This window comes from Sardina pilchardus, chromosome 13, assembly GCF_963854185.1.
Source record: "Sardina pilchardus chromosome 13, fSarPil1.1, whole genome shotgun sequence".
Taxonomy (NCBI): domain Eukaryota; kingdom Metazoa; phylum Chordata; class Actinopteri; order Clupeiformes; family Clupeidae; genus Sardina; species Sardina pilchardus.
The window spans coordinates 811,240-829,202 of record NC_085006.1 but is presented as its reverse complement, the minus strand read 5'-3'; the positions used below and the strand labels follow the sequence as shown (position 1 = coordinate 829,202).

The 17,963-nt window shown below is 40.2% G+C and overlaps 1 protein-coding gene across 1 annotated transcript in view; it reads right to left on the bottom strand.

The window, feature by feature from the left end:
- Nucleotides 1–17,963, bottom strand: part of ercc2 (excision repair cross-complementation group 2) — a 121,382-nt gene that overhangs the window by 3,868 nt on the left and 99,551 nt on the right. The window contains exons 16-17 of the mRNA XM_062552363.1: nt 14,856–14,919; nt 14,640–14,761 (exon numbers count right to left, since the gene is read on the bottom strand). Of these exons, the coding sequence (XP_062408347.1) occupies nt 14,640–14,761; nt 14,856–14,919 (186 nt within the window). The remainder of the gene's footprint in view (nt 1–14,639; nt 14,762–14,855; nt 14,920–17,963) is intronic.

Below are 17,963 nucleotides of genomic sequence, written 5' to 3'. Positions count from 1 at the left end.
TGTCCCAGAGTGCCAGCAAGCTAGATCATTTTTACTATATTTGTAGCATAGACATAAAAGAAATGGACAAACAGACTCCGTTGTTCTCGATGGAAGGGGGCTGAAACAAAATTCCGTTTACTTTCCGTCGTACTGCGCAGACTCGTACTCAGTTCGTGACGTTAGCCTGCTGTAACTCGTCTGATAGATCGAAAACCTCTGAAATTGTTAACGTTCGTTTTTTAATATTATTATTATGTGTACTTGCCTCTAGGTAATGCTTTACCATATCAAACAGTAGGCTACCGTAGGCTACACGCATTTTCACTGATCTTGCGAATGACTCTCCGTCATGGTTTTCGTTCAGGCTCACTCAGCTTCTTATCCAAACATTACGGGCGAACGTTAGCTTCCCTACAACAGACATGCTAAAATACTTCTTTACGGGAAACCAACGCAATATACGGGGAAGAAGTGAATTAATTTTGCCTTCGATACCCTATATAGAATACACAGAAGCTATAAGGGAGACAAAGGGCACATGATACATGAAGTTATGGGATCGCAAAAAATCTGAAATCTATGGCCGTCCAAGGGAGTTAGCAGAGTGTTGATCACCAGCTCATTTCGTGTTTCTACTTCCGGGAATATGCCTGCCCCCTTGATTTGTAGAGCCACAGCATACTCTATGTTATAGTTATGGACACATACTATCCCAGCTAGCACGCACACGTTGTATCAACGTTGACATTGGTTGACAGCGTTGAAGGTTGAACTGCGATGTTGATACACCTTTTACTTTAACGTCAACCTAGCACGCACACGTTGTATCTACGTTGACATCGGTTGACAGCGTTGAAGGTTGAACTGAGACGATGAAACAGCTTTGACATCAACGTTAGCCCACGACTGGTTGTTTGCAACTAGCGGCGTTTTTCAATAACGCAACAATTGGGGTTTCATTAAGTGTAAACCTTACACCTGCATTTGTCCGTACGACAAGGATTCCCCCCCTATGACAAGAAACATTTCAACGTTGAAACAGCTTTGACATCAACGTTAGCCCACGACTGGTTATTGCAACTGCAGCGATTTTTAAAAAGCAAGAATTCAGGTTTTCATTAAGTGTTATGCCTGCCTTACTGTGTGTTCACACCGCCGGCGACTTGAGCTTCCAAAATCGCTCAGGACGCCCTGTAAAGGACGCTGTGGGAAGCTGGGATCAGCTTGGATTCTTTGGCCGCTCTGACGTAGTAGCATTCTATGTCCGTTGCTGGTCGTTTGGTCGCTGAACCGCGTCATAGCTCATTACCATAAAGTTAAACCATTTTCAACTTTCTCAAGTCGCTCAAGACGCCCAAAACGCGACGCCGACGGATTGGTCGCTGCTGGCAGCTGAGAGAAGCCGGCTTCCATTGAAAATGAATGACTTCCGGAATCTTTGGAAGCTCAAGTCGCCGGCGGTGTGAACACACAGTTACAGGAGGGAGAGGGAGACACACACACACACGCACTGACTCTCACACACACACACACACACACACACACACACACACACACACACGCACGCACAGGCCAGGAAAACAGGAGACAGGGGAAACAGACAGAGCAGTCCAACACAGGGGCTATATCTCGGCGCTACAATATAATCAGCATAGCAGTGTTCCAACAACTGACAGTGAAACCTGTAGGCTACTCACCCATTACAAACTCACTCCTCTGATCATCCTAGCTCAGTGAAGTTATTCATGATAGAATTGAAATCCAGCTTCCTTGCAAACGTTAGCTAGATGAACCCAAGCACTATCCGAAGTAAACATACATTTTCAGTCTAATCAGTGAGTCTAATCTAATTCCAATTCAGATTAGACAGTGAGTCTAATCACGAATGACAGGACATAGGTTAAGATAGGCTACACTTCCCAACTCCCAGTAGGCATTGTTCCTTTTTAAATTTCGAAAATACAAATAAACAACAAATACAGTTGCAAGGTTTTGTCAGCCCCCTATCATTTTTGTTTCACCAACATTTCTTTTGGGAAGATCTAACAGGAATGAAAGTACACTACAAAAAACTATAAAGTCACCATGACCGATATGTACACAGTAAAAAAGGGCTATATATAGCAGTTATTCGTGGTGTTAATTATATGGTAAGTGAAGTAGGCTGGCTCTCCGCTCAAAGGAATATCATCGTTCTCCGTGAGTTGAATCGTGTGGCGGTGCATCGGTGAATTTCGTCACTGGTAAGTATGAAAGTATGTTTACATGTGTGTGAAAATTATATACAGTAGCTTAATAACGAATATGTGTGCTAGATTCCCGGCGAATATGCAGGCTAGGCATAGTGTAGGCTAATACAGTGTCACTCACTTCTCTTTTTGTGTGTGTGATACTCGCTTTTATTAGAAATGAACAGGAAAATGTCAACGTCAAAACAACGTGGTTTCACCGGCCAAAATGTCATTGAATCAACGTCAGTAAACAACGTTGCATCAATGGCAGCTATAAGGTTGATTCAACATGTGTGTGCTAGCTGGGATGGCTCCTTTGAAAGGTGAGACTCTGAGCTCTCAGTCTCCATTCCTGAGAAATCCCAAGCTAAACAGTGGCTGGTTTTCATCAAAATCCCTGTTTGTTTTCTAGAAAAGGAGATATAGCTGGTTTAAGACAGACGTACATTTCCGCAATGTTCACAAACTTTTTCTCATATCTGTATATCTACCACCGGAACTTTTCCTGCTGCCGACCTAGTGTTTCTGTAATGTTGCCGCCACAGCTGCTATGAGAATGCAATCGTGGAAAAAATCTGCACTTGTCAGTGATGATCAAGGGAAGTGTTAGCCTACATGTATTTAAAGCGCCCTATGTCAATGAACAGTTCTATCTCTCTAACACGCTGTAGATAATGCAACAAGGCTAGCCTCTTCCATAACCTACTACCGGGGTTGCTCTCAAACTCTCTCCTCGATCCTACTGATCTATAACTAACACTGGATAGACTATCCCATTGTTGAGACTGCCACCTTGTGACGAACCCACAAAATTACGAAATGACCTGGTATTGACCTGACGTGCCTGATTCGACACAATTCATGCGGCAATATCAATCAAATGCCGCGTTGTGATATAATGACCGATAAAATGTCTGGATTGTGTTTTTGATCGTCATCTACTTCAGTTCTCTTCATGATAGACTTCCAAAAATCACACATAAGGTGAGTTAGAGTGTTTAGTTTCGTAAAAAAAAAAAAAAAAAAAAGGCCACTGTACGCATGGGAGCTAAAAACGCAATATTAGGTTGTTGCCATTCAAAAAGTTAAAGGGGTCATAGAATGGATGAACGGAATATCCTATCTTGTTTTGTGATGTTACTGTAGGGTGGGTGAACGGAATTTGGATTTCGCTGGCAGCTCAGGCTGGAAACCTGCACATCTATCTTCCCCACTTCCTGCTCACAACCTTTGGGCAGAGCCCATTTATGGAGAGCCGGTCCACTCACTAACTCCATCGTACCTGCATTGTACCTGCAGTTCCTGTTGCAGTTCCACTAGGGGCGATCACAAGCAAGTGATCAAACAATGGGGGTCTATGCTAGACAGCTAAATTGGTCTGTTTCACCTGATTGTCATTAAAAAATCGAAGATTGGATTTTAGTTTCTGCAAGCTCAATATGGGTTATAGGCAATGTTCCCTCTACGCTGACCGCGCAGGCCAGTCGAAGTGGCCGCGCAATAGATATTCAGACCGCGCATATTTTTCAAACCGCACAAACTATTTTTTATTTTTCAGGTGTTAAAAATTTGACAATCAAACACGATGTAGCCTAGTTAAAAAAACATTTAAAATACTGACATGTCTGACGACCAAGTCGGATGTAGACAACGTTTGAATGTTTACAAAGTAGGCCTATCCTTAACCTATGGGCCCGACTGACGCAAAGTGCGTCAAAAAACACACCCATTCTTCTCTGTTACATTGCTCCGCAATTATTAGTCGCACTGAAATGAGACCTTTATTGCACGAAAGAGCAGAATCGGGGCTTTCAAATGAGACTAGGCACTTGTCTGTACGGTCAGGTATGAAAATGAAAACAATCAAGAAGTTAAATCAAGTATATCATATTTACAGTCTACATTGCTCTGCTTTCACCAGCGCATCCAGTACTCCCGGCATCACAGACATGCCACGCATATCAAACGAAAGAAGAGAAACAGAGCTTTCCATTGATACCAAATACATCGATCCTTTTGTGTTATGAAAACAGACGAAGTGACAAACAAATAATAATGCCATATAGCTTAGGCTGCCATTACTCTCGTTTGATTTACTCATGCAACCAAGTAGGCCTATCAAAAAGATATGGCACGCATGTCAGATGAAAGAGGAGAGCTTGAGCTATCCACAGATACCAATACAACCTTCTAAGCCATAAAACAGACGAAGTAAAGAGTAAAGCATGCTTTAATGTCAGTTATTAGCTGTTGGCTAATTAGTTGGTTTGAATTGCATTGAGCTCAATGAGAATAAAATCAGCTAATTAGCTAACAGCTAATAACTGACATTAACCCTATGGGCCCGACGGACGCAAAGTGCGTCAAAAAACGCACACATTTTCTTTGTTACATTGCTCCGCTATTATTAGTCACAGCTATATGATACTTATATTGCAGGAAAGAGCAGAACCGGGGCTTTCCAACGATACTAGACACTTGTCTGTACGATCAAGTATGAAAATAAAATAAAATGATGAAGTTAAATCAAAGTATATCATATTATTTACAGTCTCTATTGCTCTGCGTTCACCGGCGCATCCAGAACTCTCGCTTAAATTACTCGCGGACCACGCATCGCACAGACATGACACGCATATCAAATGAAAGAGGAGAAGCAGAGCTTTGCATTGATACCAAATACATCGATCATTTCGTATGATAAAATCAGACGAAGTTACAAACAAATAATAATGTCATATAACTTTGGCTACCTTTACTCTCGTTTGATTTCCTCGTGAAATCGCGATCAAAAATATTTGGCACGCATGTCAGATGAAAGAGGAGAGCTAGAGCTATCCACAGATACCAAATACAACCTTCTAGGCCATAAAACAGACGAAGTGACAGCAAAATAATAACTTCATTTAGCTCCACTTACCTCGTGTTTTTGTGTGGAATAGCCTATGTTCATAATCCAATGTTATCATGTGTTTCTCTATGACAAGTCACGTTCATAACACGGTTTTGAGATCCTAGCACACTCCTGTATGGTATCCAATTCAAGACTCATATTGCATCCAAATTTGTTTGACAAATAAACAACTTTTGCCTTTACTTTGTTCATTGCAATGCAGTAAAACAAATATTATAGAGAATCATCATCTGTGCACGTCATGTGTGCTACCGCAAACAAGTCATGTCAGATCAGCTAGTGTCACAAATATGGAGTGCAAAAAGTGCCAAAAAGAAATTTTTTCATCACTAAATAAAAATGGCCATCTATTTCTGGAAGGCACAAACCACATATTTCTGTAAATTGCTCAGCCCCAAAGTATACCTCCACCATGGTTCTTATATTGCCATTTTCAGGACAGTCAGGCCTACACAACCATGCAAGTTTCGTCGAGATGTGAGCTTGCTGTGGTGAGATACACGTCAAAATGTAAGCATTTGTATAGTACGCTGTTCAAATTTTTATTATTTAGAAATCTAAATCAAATCAATGCAAGTATTTATATATTTGAATTCCAAAGGCCAAGGGGACTTTATCAGGGTGCATAATGTCCTGGATCCATGAAATAACTGGCCTTTAAAAATAAAAATAAAAATCCCCTATGGGAATTTAACATGGGCGTTCCAATACTTATGACCCCCTGTATTTTAAGGAAAACATTTATTTATTTACAATACATTATTCATTCACAAAGAAAATTAATGTCCATAAAGGTTGAATAGTTACTCATTGTTTCATTTAAGGCATTAAGATAAATTTCCAAAAGATGATTTTATATTTAACTTTAAGCATGCATTCTAATACTTTTGGAGGGCACTGTATTGATCAGCTACCGAAGTAAACATAGGTAGGCTACTGCATTGCCATAGTCTCATCTGTTACATTCCGTTTTGAGTTTATGAGGTAAAAAAAACGTTTTACCTCAGCTTTTATGGCGCGACCTAAGTCATTCAATCCAATCACCAAACCGTCTTTTAGAAAGAATGTTGCAACACGTTGACGGGGTTTAGTTCTAGATCTAAATGTTTAGCTCGTCTCGTCGTGAATCTTGGGTTTGAACTGGCCTTACAGATGGTACGGGTTGAGAATGCTCCTTTTTTCCCCGCACATCGGGAATGCCGAAGGTGCGGCATTGTGATTAAAACTGCAACCGCAGGGGGGCAACATAAGACCGCCCTAATAACATGCAGGTTCGGCTCATGCCGGAAAAACACTCTGGTCAATGGAGAGGGAGAGAAATGCTTATTAGGCCTACCTTCTTTCAATGAAACAGCAGTGTCTGCTCAACTTATCACAGATATGCTTCATAGGCTAAGTCACAAAAACGAACGCAATGTTTAGGACAATTAGCTAAACGGGGATGCCTTTGCTAGCCAAAAAGTAGGCTAGTTATTTTGAACATTTCCATTACGTTAACTTTCTAAAGCATGCAGTTTAAGAAGGCTTGTGCGTGTTACATCTACATAAAAAGTGCATGTTACATTTAACCCCGCGCTCTGCTGCGCTGTGAAATCGGCTACAGCATTGCCGGAACATTCTAAAACTCTTAACATGGAAAAGCTTAAAGTGAAAATTAAGATAACGTCCATAATGATTGGAATTTGTATTCGATATTTTGAGAGTTTTATGTGCTTATGAGAAGTAATATAAGAGAGAAATTTGGTGATCATTGGTCGTTGTTTTCCAACCTTATTCCACGTTAAGCCTTTTTGTAGGCAGTATAGCCAATGCTTATGAAAAGAAGAGGAATGCCGGTGCAACGCAGATGTCTTCTTTTGTATTTATTTAAAAGGTGCAAAACATTGACTAACGTTTCAACATTACAAACGTCTTCATCAGAGTCGTATACATAAGTTGTTCATAGTTGTATACTTCTGTCCTGGCCTGGTTGCACCAGATTGTCGCACAACAGAAGCGCGGAGAACTTTCCTTTGTAGGCCTATGCTTATGTCAGATAACGTCCATGGAGTTTGGGTCCGAGTTTTTGATAGTTTGATGTGCTTATCAGAAGTAATGAGAGAGAAATTTGGTGATCAATGATCGTTGTTTAGTTGCATTAAACCACGTTAAGCTTTTTCCTTTCAATGGGGCAGAAACGCTTCATGACATATAACGTCCATAATAATTTGAGTTTGGGTACGATATATTTAGCCTATAGTTTAAAGTGATTATGACGAGCAATATAAGAGAGAATTTTGGTGGACATCGTTGTTTAGATACATTAAACCATCTTGGCCATCTCTTTCGTCTTCGCCTTGACAACAATAGCCTATTCACGGAAATGCCATTTTGTAACCGTAATGAATTAATGAATTAATCTAAAGTTGCCTATCGAGTCTTTCAGGTTGAATTGAAGGCTATTTCCTTCTGATAGGCCTATAGGCGATTTTCTTAAACCATTTTCAATCATTTCAACAATGGTTTATTGAAACGTCGTTTGATTAATTTCGCCAGTCATCACCTTCATTTTAATGATTAAATGAGACGGATATGTGGGTTGAAACTTTCTGCCACCTGGTGGTTGTTTGGGTACATTGCCTTAGCCTCGAAAAAAATTGTCTCGACAGCCTACGGGATCTCTTCGGGAGTCCCGCGGGAAAAGGTGCATTCTAAACCTGTACCCACTGTACATTAAACCAAAGCCTTTTTCTCGCCATAGGCGCCAATGAAGAAGACAACGTAGCCTAAATGTGAGATATCTTCTATAATCGCTGGATTACGGTTTAGTTTTTTTGACAGGTTTCAGTGTCCATGACAATATATGGTCATGAGAAATTTGGTGATGATTGACCGTTGCTTTCCGCCCTTAAGCCACATTAAGCTTTTTCACGTTAAGCGTTTTAGAATATCCCGCATAGGGCATGACTTGACGTTTCATAGCGCTCAATCTAGCTCACGTTAAGAATTAAATCAAAATTCGAAATGTTGCGTGGGAATGAGCATATACTGTTGTGTGGTCGTGTCTTAAACAAGGGCCTTTTTACCCATGTTGCCTTTTTAGCATGTGGCTTAAGGCCTATGAAGATGTTGAAGTTGGTGCGTTATAATAAAAAGTTTGGGAATCGCTGCCTTAGGCTTTCATATCCTTTCACCCTGAGCAGTGGCATAGACTTTGTGTTGAAGCATTTACTTTGGTACCACTTCATCCCATTCATTTTTGTACCAACTTTCAGTCTCCAGATTCGGACAAAGACGCTTAAAGACGGTAGGCTATAGTACAGACGGCCGATGTCGGCGCAGCACTTTAGGCCTACAGTACATAACACTATCCATTGTAACAGCTTCATGAAAAGCAATCGTCTCATGCGATCATTCCCCCTCCCCCACACCCGTCTAACCAGTTCTTCACCTATGCGCATTGAGGACGACTGCCCCCCCCCCCCTCTCTCTCGACAGACACATTGGCCCTTTCCGAAACGGAGTCCCTAATCACTTCGACTCCGTTAGCGAGTGAACTTCCTTTTCAAGTCACACTCGTGGGTGCGGAGAACACTCACATTGAAGGGGTAGGGGTTAAAACAGCGCTACATTTTGGATGCGCTTGAAGGGAGAAGGAAATTGAGGTCATATATGTTTTCATAGAAATGATGAAGGCAATCTATATTAAATCGCCAATTAAGATGTTCTGGACACCCCCGCGTATTAGGATACATCCCTCTTCTCCCCTTTGATTACTATGAGTGAGGAGTTGCATTTTATGCTTTATTTAACATCAAATTATAAAAGTGCTGTAAATGCGACCTGCACATGTGTTTAAATATTACAGCCTACTTCTGTAAGATCTTGCACATTTTTCTGAGTATCAAACTAAACATGAGTTGTTACAATGTAGCTTAAATCACGCTTTTGTATGTAAATGCAGTCATACGGACCAAAAACAACTGGCTGGGAGATTACACCAGCTGCACAAACATGTGAAAACGGTTGCACCTCCTGGAGGCGTGGTAGCCCCTCTCCCTAGGCACTTCACGCGACTCAAATTTTGTTTCGGATGATACTCAATGTGGCGGACCCTCGCGTGAACGCGCAAACGAAGTGGAAGTGTGGGGGAGGGTTTAGGGGCACATTTCGGAAAGGGCCTTGGTCTCACTGAGCCTGACACTAATTATGTAAATGTAAAAATGTGTGTGAATGCTGATCCACGAATTCACATAGAAGTTAACTTAAAATCTTTTAATATATTTTTGGAGCAAATTTGGCCTCTCACTGGTGGGATCCGGAGTCGAGTTTATTTGATATTCGCGGCATGCACTTGAAACGCCGATCAAAAGTTCAGACATTAATTCACCACATGATAAATTGCTGTCGTATAGCTTGACGCACAGTAGCCTACGGTAGTCTATGCCTATCTCTGAATCAACATGAACATGCATACCGAGATCTATATAAGTTGCTAGAATTTTATTTTGCGGAGCTAGGCCTACTAGTCGATGGTTAGGCTACAATGAATCACCCTCACGGCCCTATCGCATATCTGACCATCCATTGTTACAATGTTACAAAATGCGCAATCTTCTCAGTGCATGTAGCCTACGGTTATAAGTAAAGTGACAAGCGTAGGCATGTATTAAAGAGATTTCTGTTAAATACATTTTATTTTCAGTTGTCAAAAGTGGTGGGGGACTAAATCTGTGATAAAAAGTGCTGGGTAGGCTACATGTACCCAGCGTCGCTGGTTAAAATGAACACATGCCTCCGTTTTAAAATAGCCTATAAACATTTCTCAGTATTCCTAGCATATAAATGTAGCCTAATGTCCATCTTGTCCATCTCTTTAGTCTTCGCATTGACAACAATAGCCTATTCATGGAAATGCGGTCTTGTAGCCGTAATGAATTAATGAATTAATCTAAGGTTGCCTATCGAGTCTTTCAGGTTGAATTGAAGGCTATTTCCTTCTGATAAGCCTATAGGCGATTTTCTAAAAAACATTTTTTTAAAACAATGGTTTATTGAAACGTTGTTTGATTAATTTCGCCAGTCATCACCTTCATTTTAATGATTAAATGAGACGGATATGCGGTCTTCATCACTAAATGCAGTTGAAATGCGGGTTGAAACTTTCTGCCACCTGGTGGTTGTTTGGGTACATTGCCTTAGCCTCGAAAAAAATCGGTTTGACAGCCTACGGGATCTCTTAGGGAGTCCCGCGGCAAAAGGTGCATTCTCAACCCGTACCCACTGTATATTAGCAAACATGCCATAGTTTAGCATTGGTAACTGCATCTGAATAATGTGGATAATTCATAGCCCATGCATAGGCTACCTTTTGTTTATGTAGTGACCCTGAGTCCTGACCCGGAAAGGATATGTTAGACACATTCCTTTTAAAAGATTTATCCAAAGAAAAGTATTTTTATCTGATCTGGATGTTCTGTGTTTTGGCTTCTTTTCAAGAGATGTGGGGAAATGGAGCTGCCTTTGTTGTGGCAGATGGCGCGTTGACAGTTACCAGTGACGGTGGGAAGGGGACAATTATAGGTGTGACCCACCCATCTAATCTGTATTCACCTGAAAGATCACTTGACTGTGAAGAAATCAAACTTATTTGGAAGTTTTTACAATTACTAGTGAAACCACAAAATATTTCTGATTTTCTGTTTTCACTTTTATGTAGACAGTACTTATGTTTACAAGATGCAGACTTCAAAAGTTTCCGATAGATATATTTATAGTGTGCTTTTTTATAAAGTTTGAAGACCTTTGAAAATGGGATTTTGTAAGGTTGTGTTTGCACTTTTGTAAGGTTGTGTTTTTTCATATTAAAACTACGTTATTCCCTTAACTAAGACGAGTTGATACATACCTCTCACGTTTCAATGCGTGCACTCACTGGCTCTGGCGTGCGGCGCAACTTTGATAGCACTTAGCTAGCCCAATGCATTCATTAGGATCCAAACGGAGATGAAGTTAGAAGCGAGCAAACACCTCCATGTTTTCCCTATTAAAATACAGTTACACGTGTAGTCACACGGCCAAGTATGGTGAGACAAAATAAAACGTGGTGCATTTCTAAGCAGGCAAAAGGGATAACTATATTGTGTGGCGGAATAACATTGGGAGCACTTAGACTCTGCGCAGTAATATCCTCAATCCAAAGTGAAACTGAAAGTGCAAGGATATTACTGCGACACACAATATAGTTACCCCTCTTACCTGCTTACAAATGCACCACGTTTTATTTTGTCTCACCATACTTGGTCGTGTGACTACTCGTGTAACTGTAGTCCAAAAGTATATTTCATTTAAAGTTTCAGAACTCTGAACTCTGTGTCTTTGCATCGACAGCTCAAGTTGTGAACAAGCAATATCCTACAAAAGATTCAAAGTTCTCAAACTAAGAGAGTTATATGAATGAAATTTGTTTGTTTGTTTGCTTATCTAAGCACAGTGGGAATCAGAACTCACTATATGCATGCATATTTGGACTACCCTTGCCATGGACTTCAACTGAAATACACAAAAAAGAGAATGCTGTAAAGTCCAAATCAAAGAAATACACGTCCCTGGACTATTTTTTTTTAGCGTTGAGTTTATTCTCTTCAAACCAGTCTGTCTACCATTCATCTGTGATAGGTAAGAATATCAGGGTTCCCATGGGTCATGGAATTTTTGGAATATAATGGAATTTTGAAAATTCTAAGCCAGACATAGAAAGTCATTTTATTATTTGTGGGGCAAAGTCATGGAATATCAGGGAATTTGATTTATTTAAAATATACTTGCCAAAATACACTAAGAGGAAAACAGAACAGAGTAATCAAGATTGTTGTATGCCAGAGGAGTACAATGTTTTCATGGCAACAAACCCAGGCAGTTAGAAAAATCAGGTAACTCATTGTACTTTGCTCTTTATCAGCTGGGGAAAAAGGCTGCAAGTTGAGGTTCCATAATAGGCGATTTTCCACCGACAGCGAACCCGATGTTGAACTGGTGCTGTTCGGAATTCTTTGAACCGTGGTGCTATCTAGTGAACCAGCCCGCATCTCCTCCAGTTTTGAACCGAACCAAGGATGTGTCATCAACAATGGGTGTTGGATGCAAAAACAAACGTTAATGAGACGCATAAACGGGAGAATGATATGACCAGTTGTCCCATAAAAATGGCAGAAACTAGCTGTTTAAAATGCTAGTGAACATCTGCAGTGTAATGCTAGTTGAGTTGTTTTATTTACTCATGGCAACAGTTGATATGGATGGAAAACTCATTTAGCCCATAGATAGTAAAAGAAATAGATAAACAGACTCCGTTCTCAATGGGAGGGGACTGAAAAAGATTCTGTTTACTTTACGCAGTCTTTGTGACGTTAGCCATCCTGCAACTTGCTGTAACTGGTCTGATAGATGGGTCACACAGAAATTTGACATTTGTGACATCGAGTTTTTTTTATATTAGTTTTACTTGCCTCTAGGTAATGCTTTACCCTATCATACAGTATACTACCATAAGCTACATAGCTTTTTCACTGATCTTGCTAATGACTTTCCGTCATGGTTTTCTTGCAGGCTGGACTGAGCTTCTTATCCAAACATTACGGGTAATCACCCTACTGTGCGACGTCGAAAATTAGCTTCCCTTCAACGGACTTGCTAACTATACTTCTTTACGGGAAACCAACGTTATGAATGAATGAATGAATGAAACCTTTATTGCCCCGTGGAGAATTTGTCTTGCACTCAATGGAGCCACATTGAACATTTAAGCACAGACAACAATAAATATCAATAAATAAATACTATGAAAAGAGACACAACAAACATCTAACATTGAGGACGTAGAGAATACAGAACATTAAACATTAAACATCAACAATCAACACAGCAATGGCAGTGATATCAGTCCAATGCATTGCTTAAAAGCTAAAATGCATAAAAGCTTAAAGGAGAATTCCGGTGTGAAATTGAGCTTAACTGTACCGAAACATGTTAAGGTGTACTCACACGTGTTTTAGACGCACCTTTGGTCACCCCCAGCATTCCGAACTCCTCCGTTTTCAGCCTAGCTTGCAGTAGGCTTGAATTTATTAGATTGGGCATCACATAGCCTATGCAGCTAAATCGCTATTTTTAAACCATTAAAAAGGTTCCAAGTAACTCCACACTGCATTGGTTGACTTCTGAGGGTCCTGACATTTAAAACGAGATACTTAGAACTTTGGAAGTGCACAGGAAGTTTATTAAAAAAGACTGTTTATTCAAGCAGTACTTTCATAGAATTTCTCCGCTGGGCGCCATCTTGTGGTGAAGTCGCGATAAGTCGACTGACGAGCACAAACAAACAGGAAAGACAGGGGGACACATTGCAAACATTTTGAGCTTTGTTACTAATCATGCTCATGTAGACAGTATAACTATATATTTCCTATGGAATTACTTTAGCAATATGTTCCCCTGTCCTTCCTGTTCGTTCGTGCTCGTCAGTCGGCTTATCGCGACTTGATTCCAAGATGGCGCCCAGCGGAGAGATTCTATGAAGGCACTGCTTGTACACAGTCTTTTTTTAATAAACTTCCTGTGCATTTCCAAAGTTCTCAGTATCTCGTTTTAAATGTCAGGACCCTCAGAAGTCTACCAATGCAGTGTGGAGTTACTTGGAACCTTTTTCATGGTTTTAACATACCGATTTAGCTGCATAGGCTACGTGGTGCCCAATCTAATAGATTCAAGACTACTGCAAGCTAGGCTGAAAACGGAGGAGTTCGGAATGCTGGGGGTGAGCAAAAGTGCGTCTAAAACACGTGTGAGTACATGTTAACATGTTTCGGTACAGTTAAGCTCAATTTCACACCGGAATTCTCCTTTAAAAGCCAAAATGCATAAAAGCTTAAAAGCTAAAATGCATAAAAGCTAAAAGGCTAAAATGCATAAAAGCTTAAAAGCTAAAATACATTAAAAAATTCCAAACAATAAAAGGTGCACATTTAAAAAAAATTCTATGTGCCTGGGATTGCTCTGTTTAGTAGCTGTATGCTCCTTGGCACAAATGATGTGAAGGCACGTTTGGTTTTAGTCCGGGGTGACGAGGAAGTTGTGAATTAGTTGTGCCTTCTATTTCGTATGTAGAAAATACAGAAGCTACAACGGTAACACAGGACACATGAAGTTATGGGATTTTAAAAAAAATCGGAAATCTATGGCTGTCCTATGGGGTTAGCCAAGCGTTGATAACCAGCTCCATACGTGTTTCTACTTCCTGGAATTCACCTGCCCCCTTGATTTAGCCTTCTCCCCTCTGAATGGCGCAATGACATGCCCACTCCGGTTTGCACAGGTTCGCCGGAAAAAACAACTATTTTTTGGTTCAACTTTTTTTTGTTTGGTGAAAACGCTCCGAACCTACCTTCCCACCTACCTTGAATGGTTCCATGACTCACAAGATAAGAAACACTGACTGACTGAACCTCGCAACATAGTGATCTGCACAGACGTACCTGTTCATACCACGAGGCCACAATGTTCTCCATGTACACATAACTGGTGAAAAATGCAACTATGCCATCTGGAACAATGGCAGACATCTCCAGTAGCAGGTTGCCATAGTTGCGAATGACCGCTATGAGAGGTTAACAAACCAGGTTAGTACATTGTCAACTACATTTGATTGTGAAGTAAGAATGATTATGAAGTAAGAATGCTTTTAAAATTACCAAAATCTTCTCGCGTCTCATATTTGGAACTCATAGCCACTTGGTCATTGCCCCGTCCAACAATCTAAGGACACATAGTATCTCTGTTTATAGAGCACTTAATAAAACCATGTTACACAGTACTTTACAAAGGCAAAGGCAGAAGCAAATTCGATCACAAAAGCAACAGGTGTCAAAAAACAATAACAATAGTTATATACAAACACTATTTGTGTGTAAGAATCAATACTACAATACTGCTGTCTTTAAAGGAGATGAAAATCAGGTAAATGCCCTATGAGAATTTGAGTTTGAGTTTTATTTTGAGTTTTAAGAACGAATAAAGCAAAACCATGTTGTTTCTCAACCATCATAATATATATTTCCAAGACCCTTGTGATGGTACATTGACTTACAATCAGTTGAATGGCACGTCTGCCATAGCCTGACGGGGTCTGTATCACTTTTACTGTCACAACGAAATTCAGGGGTTTTGGGTAGTAACCCGAGCACAAAAACAACTACAAAATTCGACTGCGTTACGGCATACATCCCTTCCCCCACCACTTCCTGTTTGCCGGCTTGTATAGTGTGTGTATGTTGATGGCCAAAGCAGCAATGAAACCAAAAGTAGCTGCGTTTCCATTGACCATTAAATTGCGCAAATTAAGAGTTGCGAAAAGAAATGTGGTGAATGGAAACACACACATTTCGAAAAAACTCACATTTTTCGATAAAAAGTTTTTGCGCTCGGGTGAGGTGGTATTTCGAGCGTATCGAAATTTGTATATTTCGCAAAACTGCAATGGAAACACTTTTTTCGCATCTAACGAGTCACGTGATCCAACAACCGGATGTTAGGAGGAACGAAACCGACGAAGAAGACTGTCGACAGGAAGTGGCACCGGGAGAATAATGTAAAAAAAAATATTTTTATTCATTAAAAGTGGCTCGTGTCATTCTAAAATGTTGAATCCACAGCTCCTCTGTGAACTCGCCGACAACACTTTCTCAAAAACGCTGCATACGCAACCGCTCAACTAGTTTTGTTTACCCATAGCAACAACGTTGCTATGCTTTGCTGGTTTAACGTGATGAGAACGGTGCTCAAAGAAATCTAGATTCTAGATTCTAGTTCTAGAAACTAATCAACTGGGCTGATCCATAGATATATAAAGTTGATCTACGAAATATTCCACTGACATGGCTGTGACATGATTTAAGCATAGGCCTATAACAAACTCCTGTGATTGATATGTCATTTTTAATTTTATGTTTCTGCCCCACCAAAACGTAGGTCTCCTCCTCTGATGGCTTATAGCCTAATGACTGATAATCAGCGTTAGTGCCGTGGGGGCAATTTGAATGCATTTAGTGTAAATCTGGGTTATGTTGATAACCGCCATGTCTCCTAATGACTTACAGCACGCGAGAATACACAAGATTTTAATTTAGTTAGCCGAATGTAATGGAAACACCGCAGTTGCGAAAATTATGATTTTCGACATTAAGACAATATCGACAAAGTTTTTGCGCATATTTGTAATGGAAACGCAGCTAGTATGATGTTGGAGTAGTGTTTTATGACTAAGCACATTTCTAGAACAGAAGAAGTCAGAAGTAGCTTAATCCTATGTACACGGCGAGTAGATCTTTTAGGCTAACTGACTGACCTGACATGTTTGTTTAGGCTATTCATTTTTCTGGTGAAAGGGTCTTGCCTCAGGCTATAATGCAAATCTACTTTTCTACTTTGCAGATTCATCTGTGGTAGCTTATAATATTGACGATATAAGGCTACACACAAACAATTGAATTATCAATTTTGTAAGAAACTACAGGGCCTCAGCTTTCCAAAGAGGTCAGGCATTTGATGGTAGGCCAAACTGGGTACAGATACCCATCAGGCTACGGCAGACATGTCATTCAACCTATTGTAAATCATTTCTACCATCACAAGGGTCTTGGAAATGTATTATAAAGGCTGACAAACTACATGGTGTCGCTTTAAAATGGGTCACTTAAGCTCATACAGTCATTTAGCACCCATGCTAAAGTTGACTAAAAAGAGGAATATAAAATCATCTTTTGAAAATTGATTTTAATGGCTTAAATAAAAAAATGAGGAAAAATCCAACCTTTAAGGACTTAAATTTTTTTGTGAATGAATAATGTATCATAAATAAATGTTCTTCCCAAAATACTGGGGTCATAAGTACTGGCACCCCTATGTAACCCTATGGGTATTTAGCACATAGGGTTAAGAGTCATTGCACAAGAAAACCAGGCAAAACCAGCATCGGCTCATACTTTGTATATGTGATAAGTATGTGGAACTATGAACAGCCATATACTTAAAACCCTCAAACTCTTTTTTGTTGTGGAGTTCTGGGGCCCCTCTCAGAGAACCTCAAAAATCCAACAATTCTGAAAATGACTGAAATTGCCATTTCTACCCTGATTATCCTGATAAAGATATGAACATGAGCTTTATGTTTCCATAGAGCTTAGGTAGAATAGTTTTAAAGACCAAAAGGTGCACTAGGGGGTTATCTGCACCACTGAAAGCAGAATTTTCATCCCTCTAAAATTGGTCATTTTTAGGAGGCATTATCTCACATTCGCAGTGGCTTTGGTGGATGGTTTTACTGTTGCTGGACAGAGGAACATCTTCTGATTCAAAAACAATTGTCGTCTAATTGGGCCACACATAATGTGCGCCGTGCCAGGAGGGTCTTTACGGGGTTTTTTCGGGTTTTGGAGTATAATAAACCAGGTAATAATATCTCGCTATAGGGTAATTTATGGTCAATTTTTGTGTCACTGTATGACAAATTGTTAAAGAAAGCTTCAATTAACTAGAAAAGCACTCAAAGAGTGCAGACCTCTGCATGCATTGTTGTTCTTGGTTGTCATACATTTGAAACTAGACTATTCAGATCGCCACCGAGTGGCCATACCATGCCATTACATCGCAAACATCTGGCATTACATCTGTTTGTGATGTAATGCCATGGTATGGCCATGTGATGGCGATATGAATATGGTTTATCATAGGCCAAAACACGAAAAATCCTGCTAAAGACCCTCCTGGCATGGCACACATTATGTGTGGTGTAGAAAGTGGCA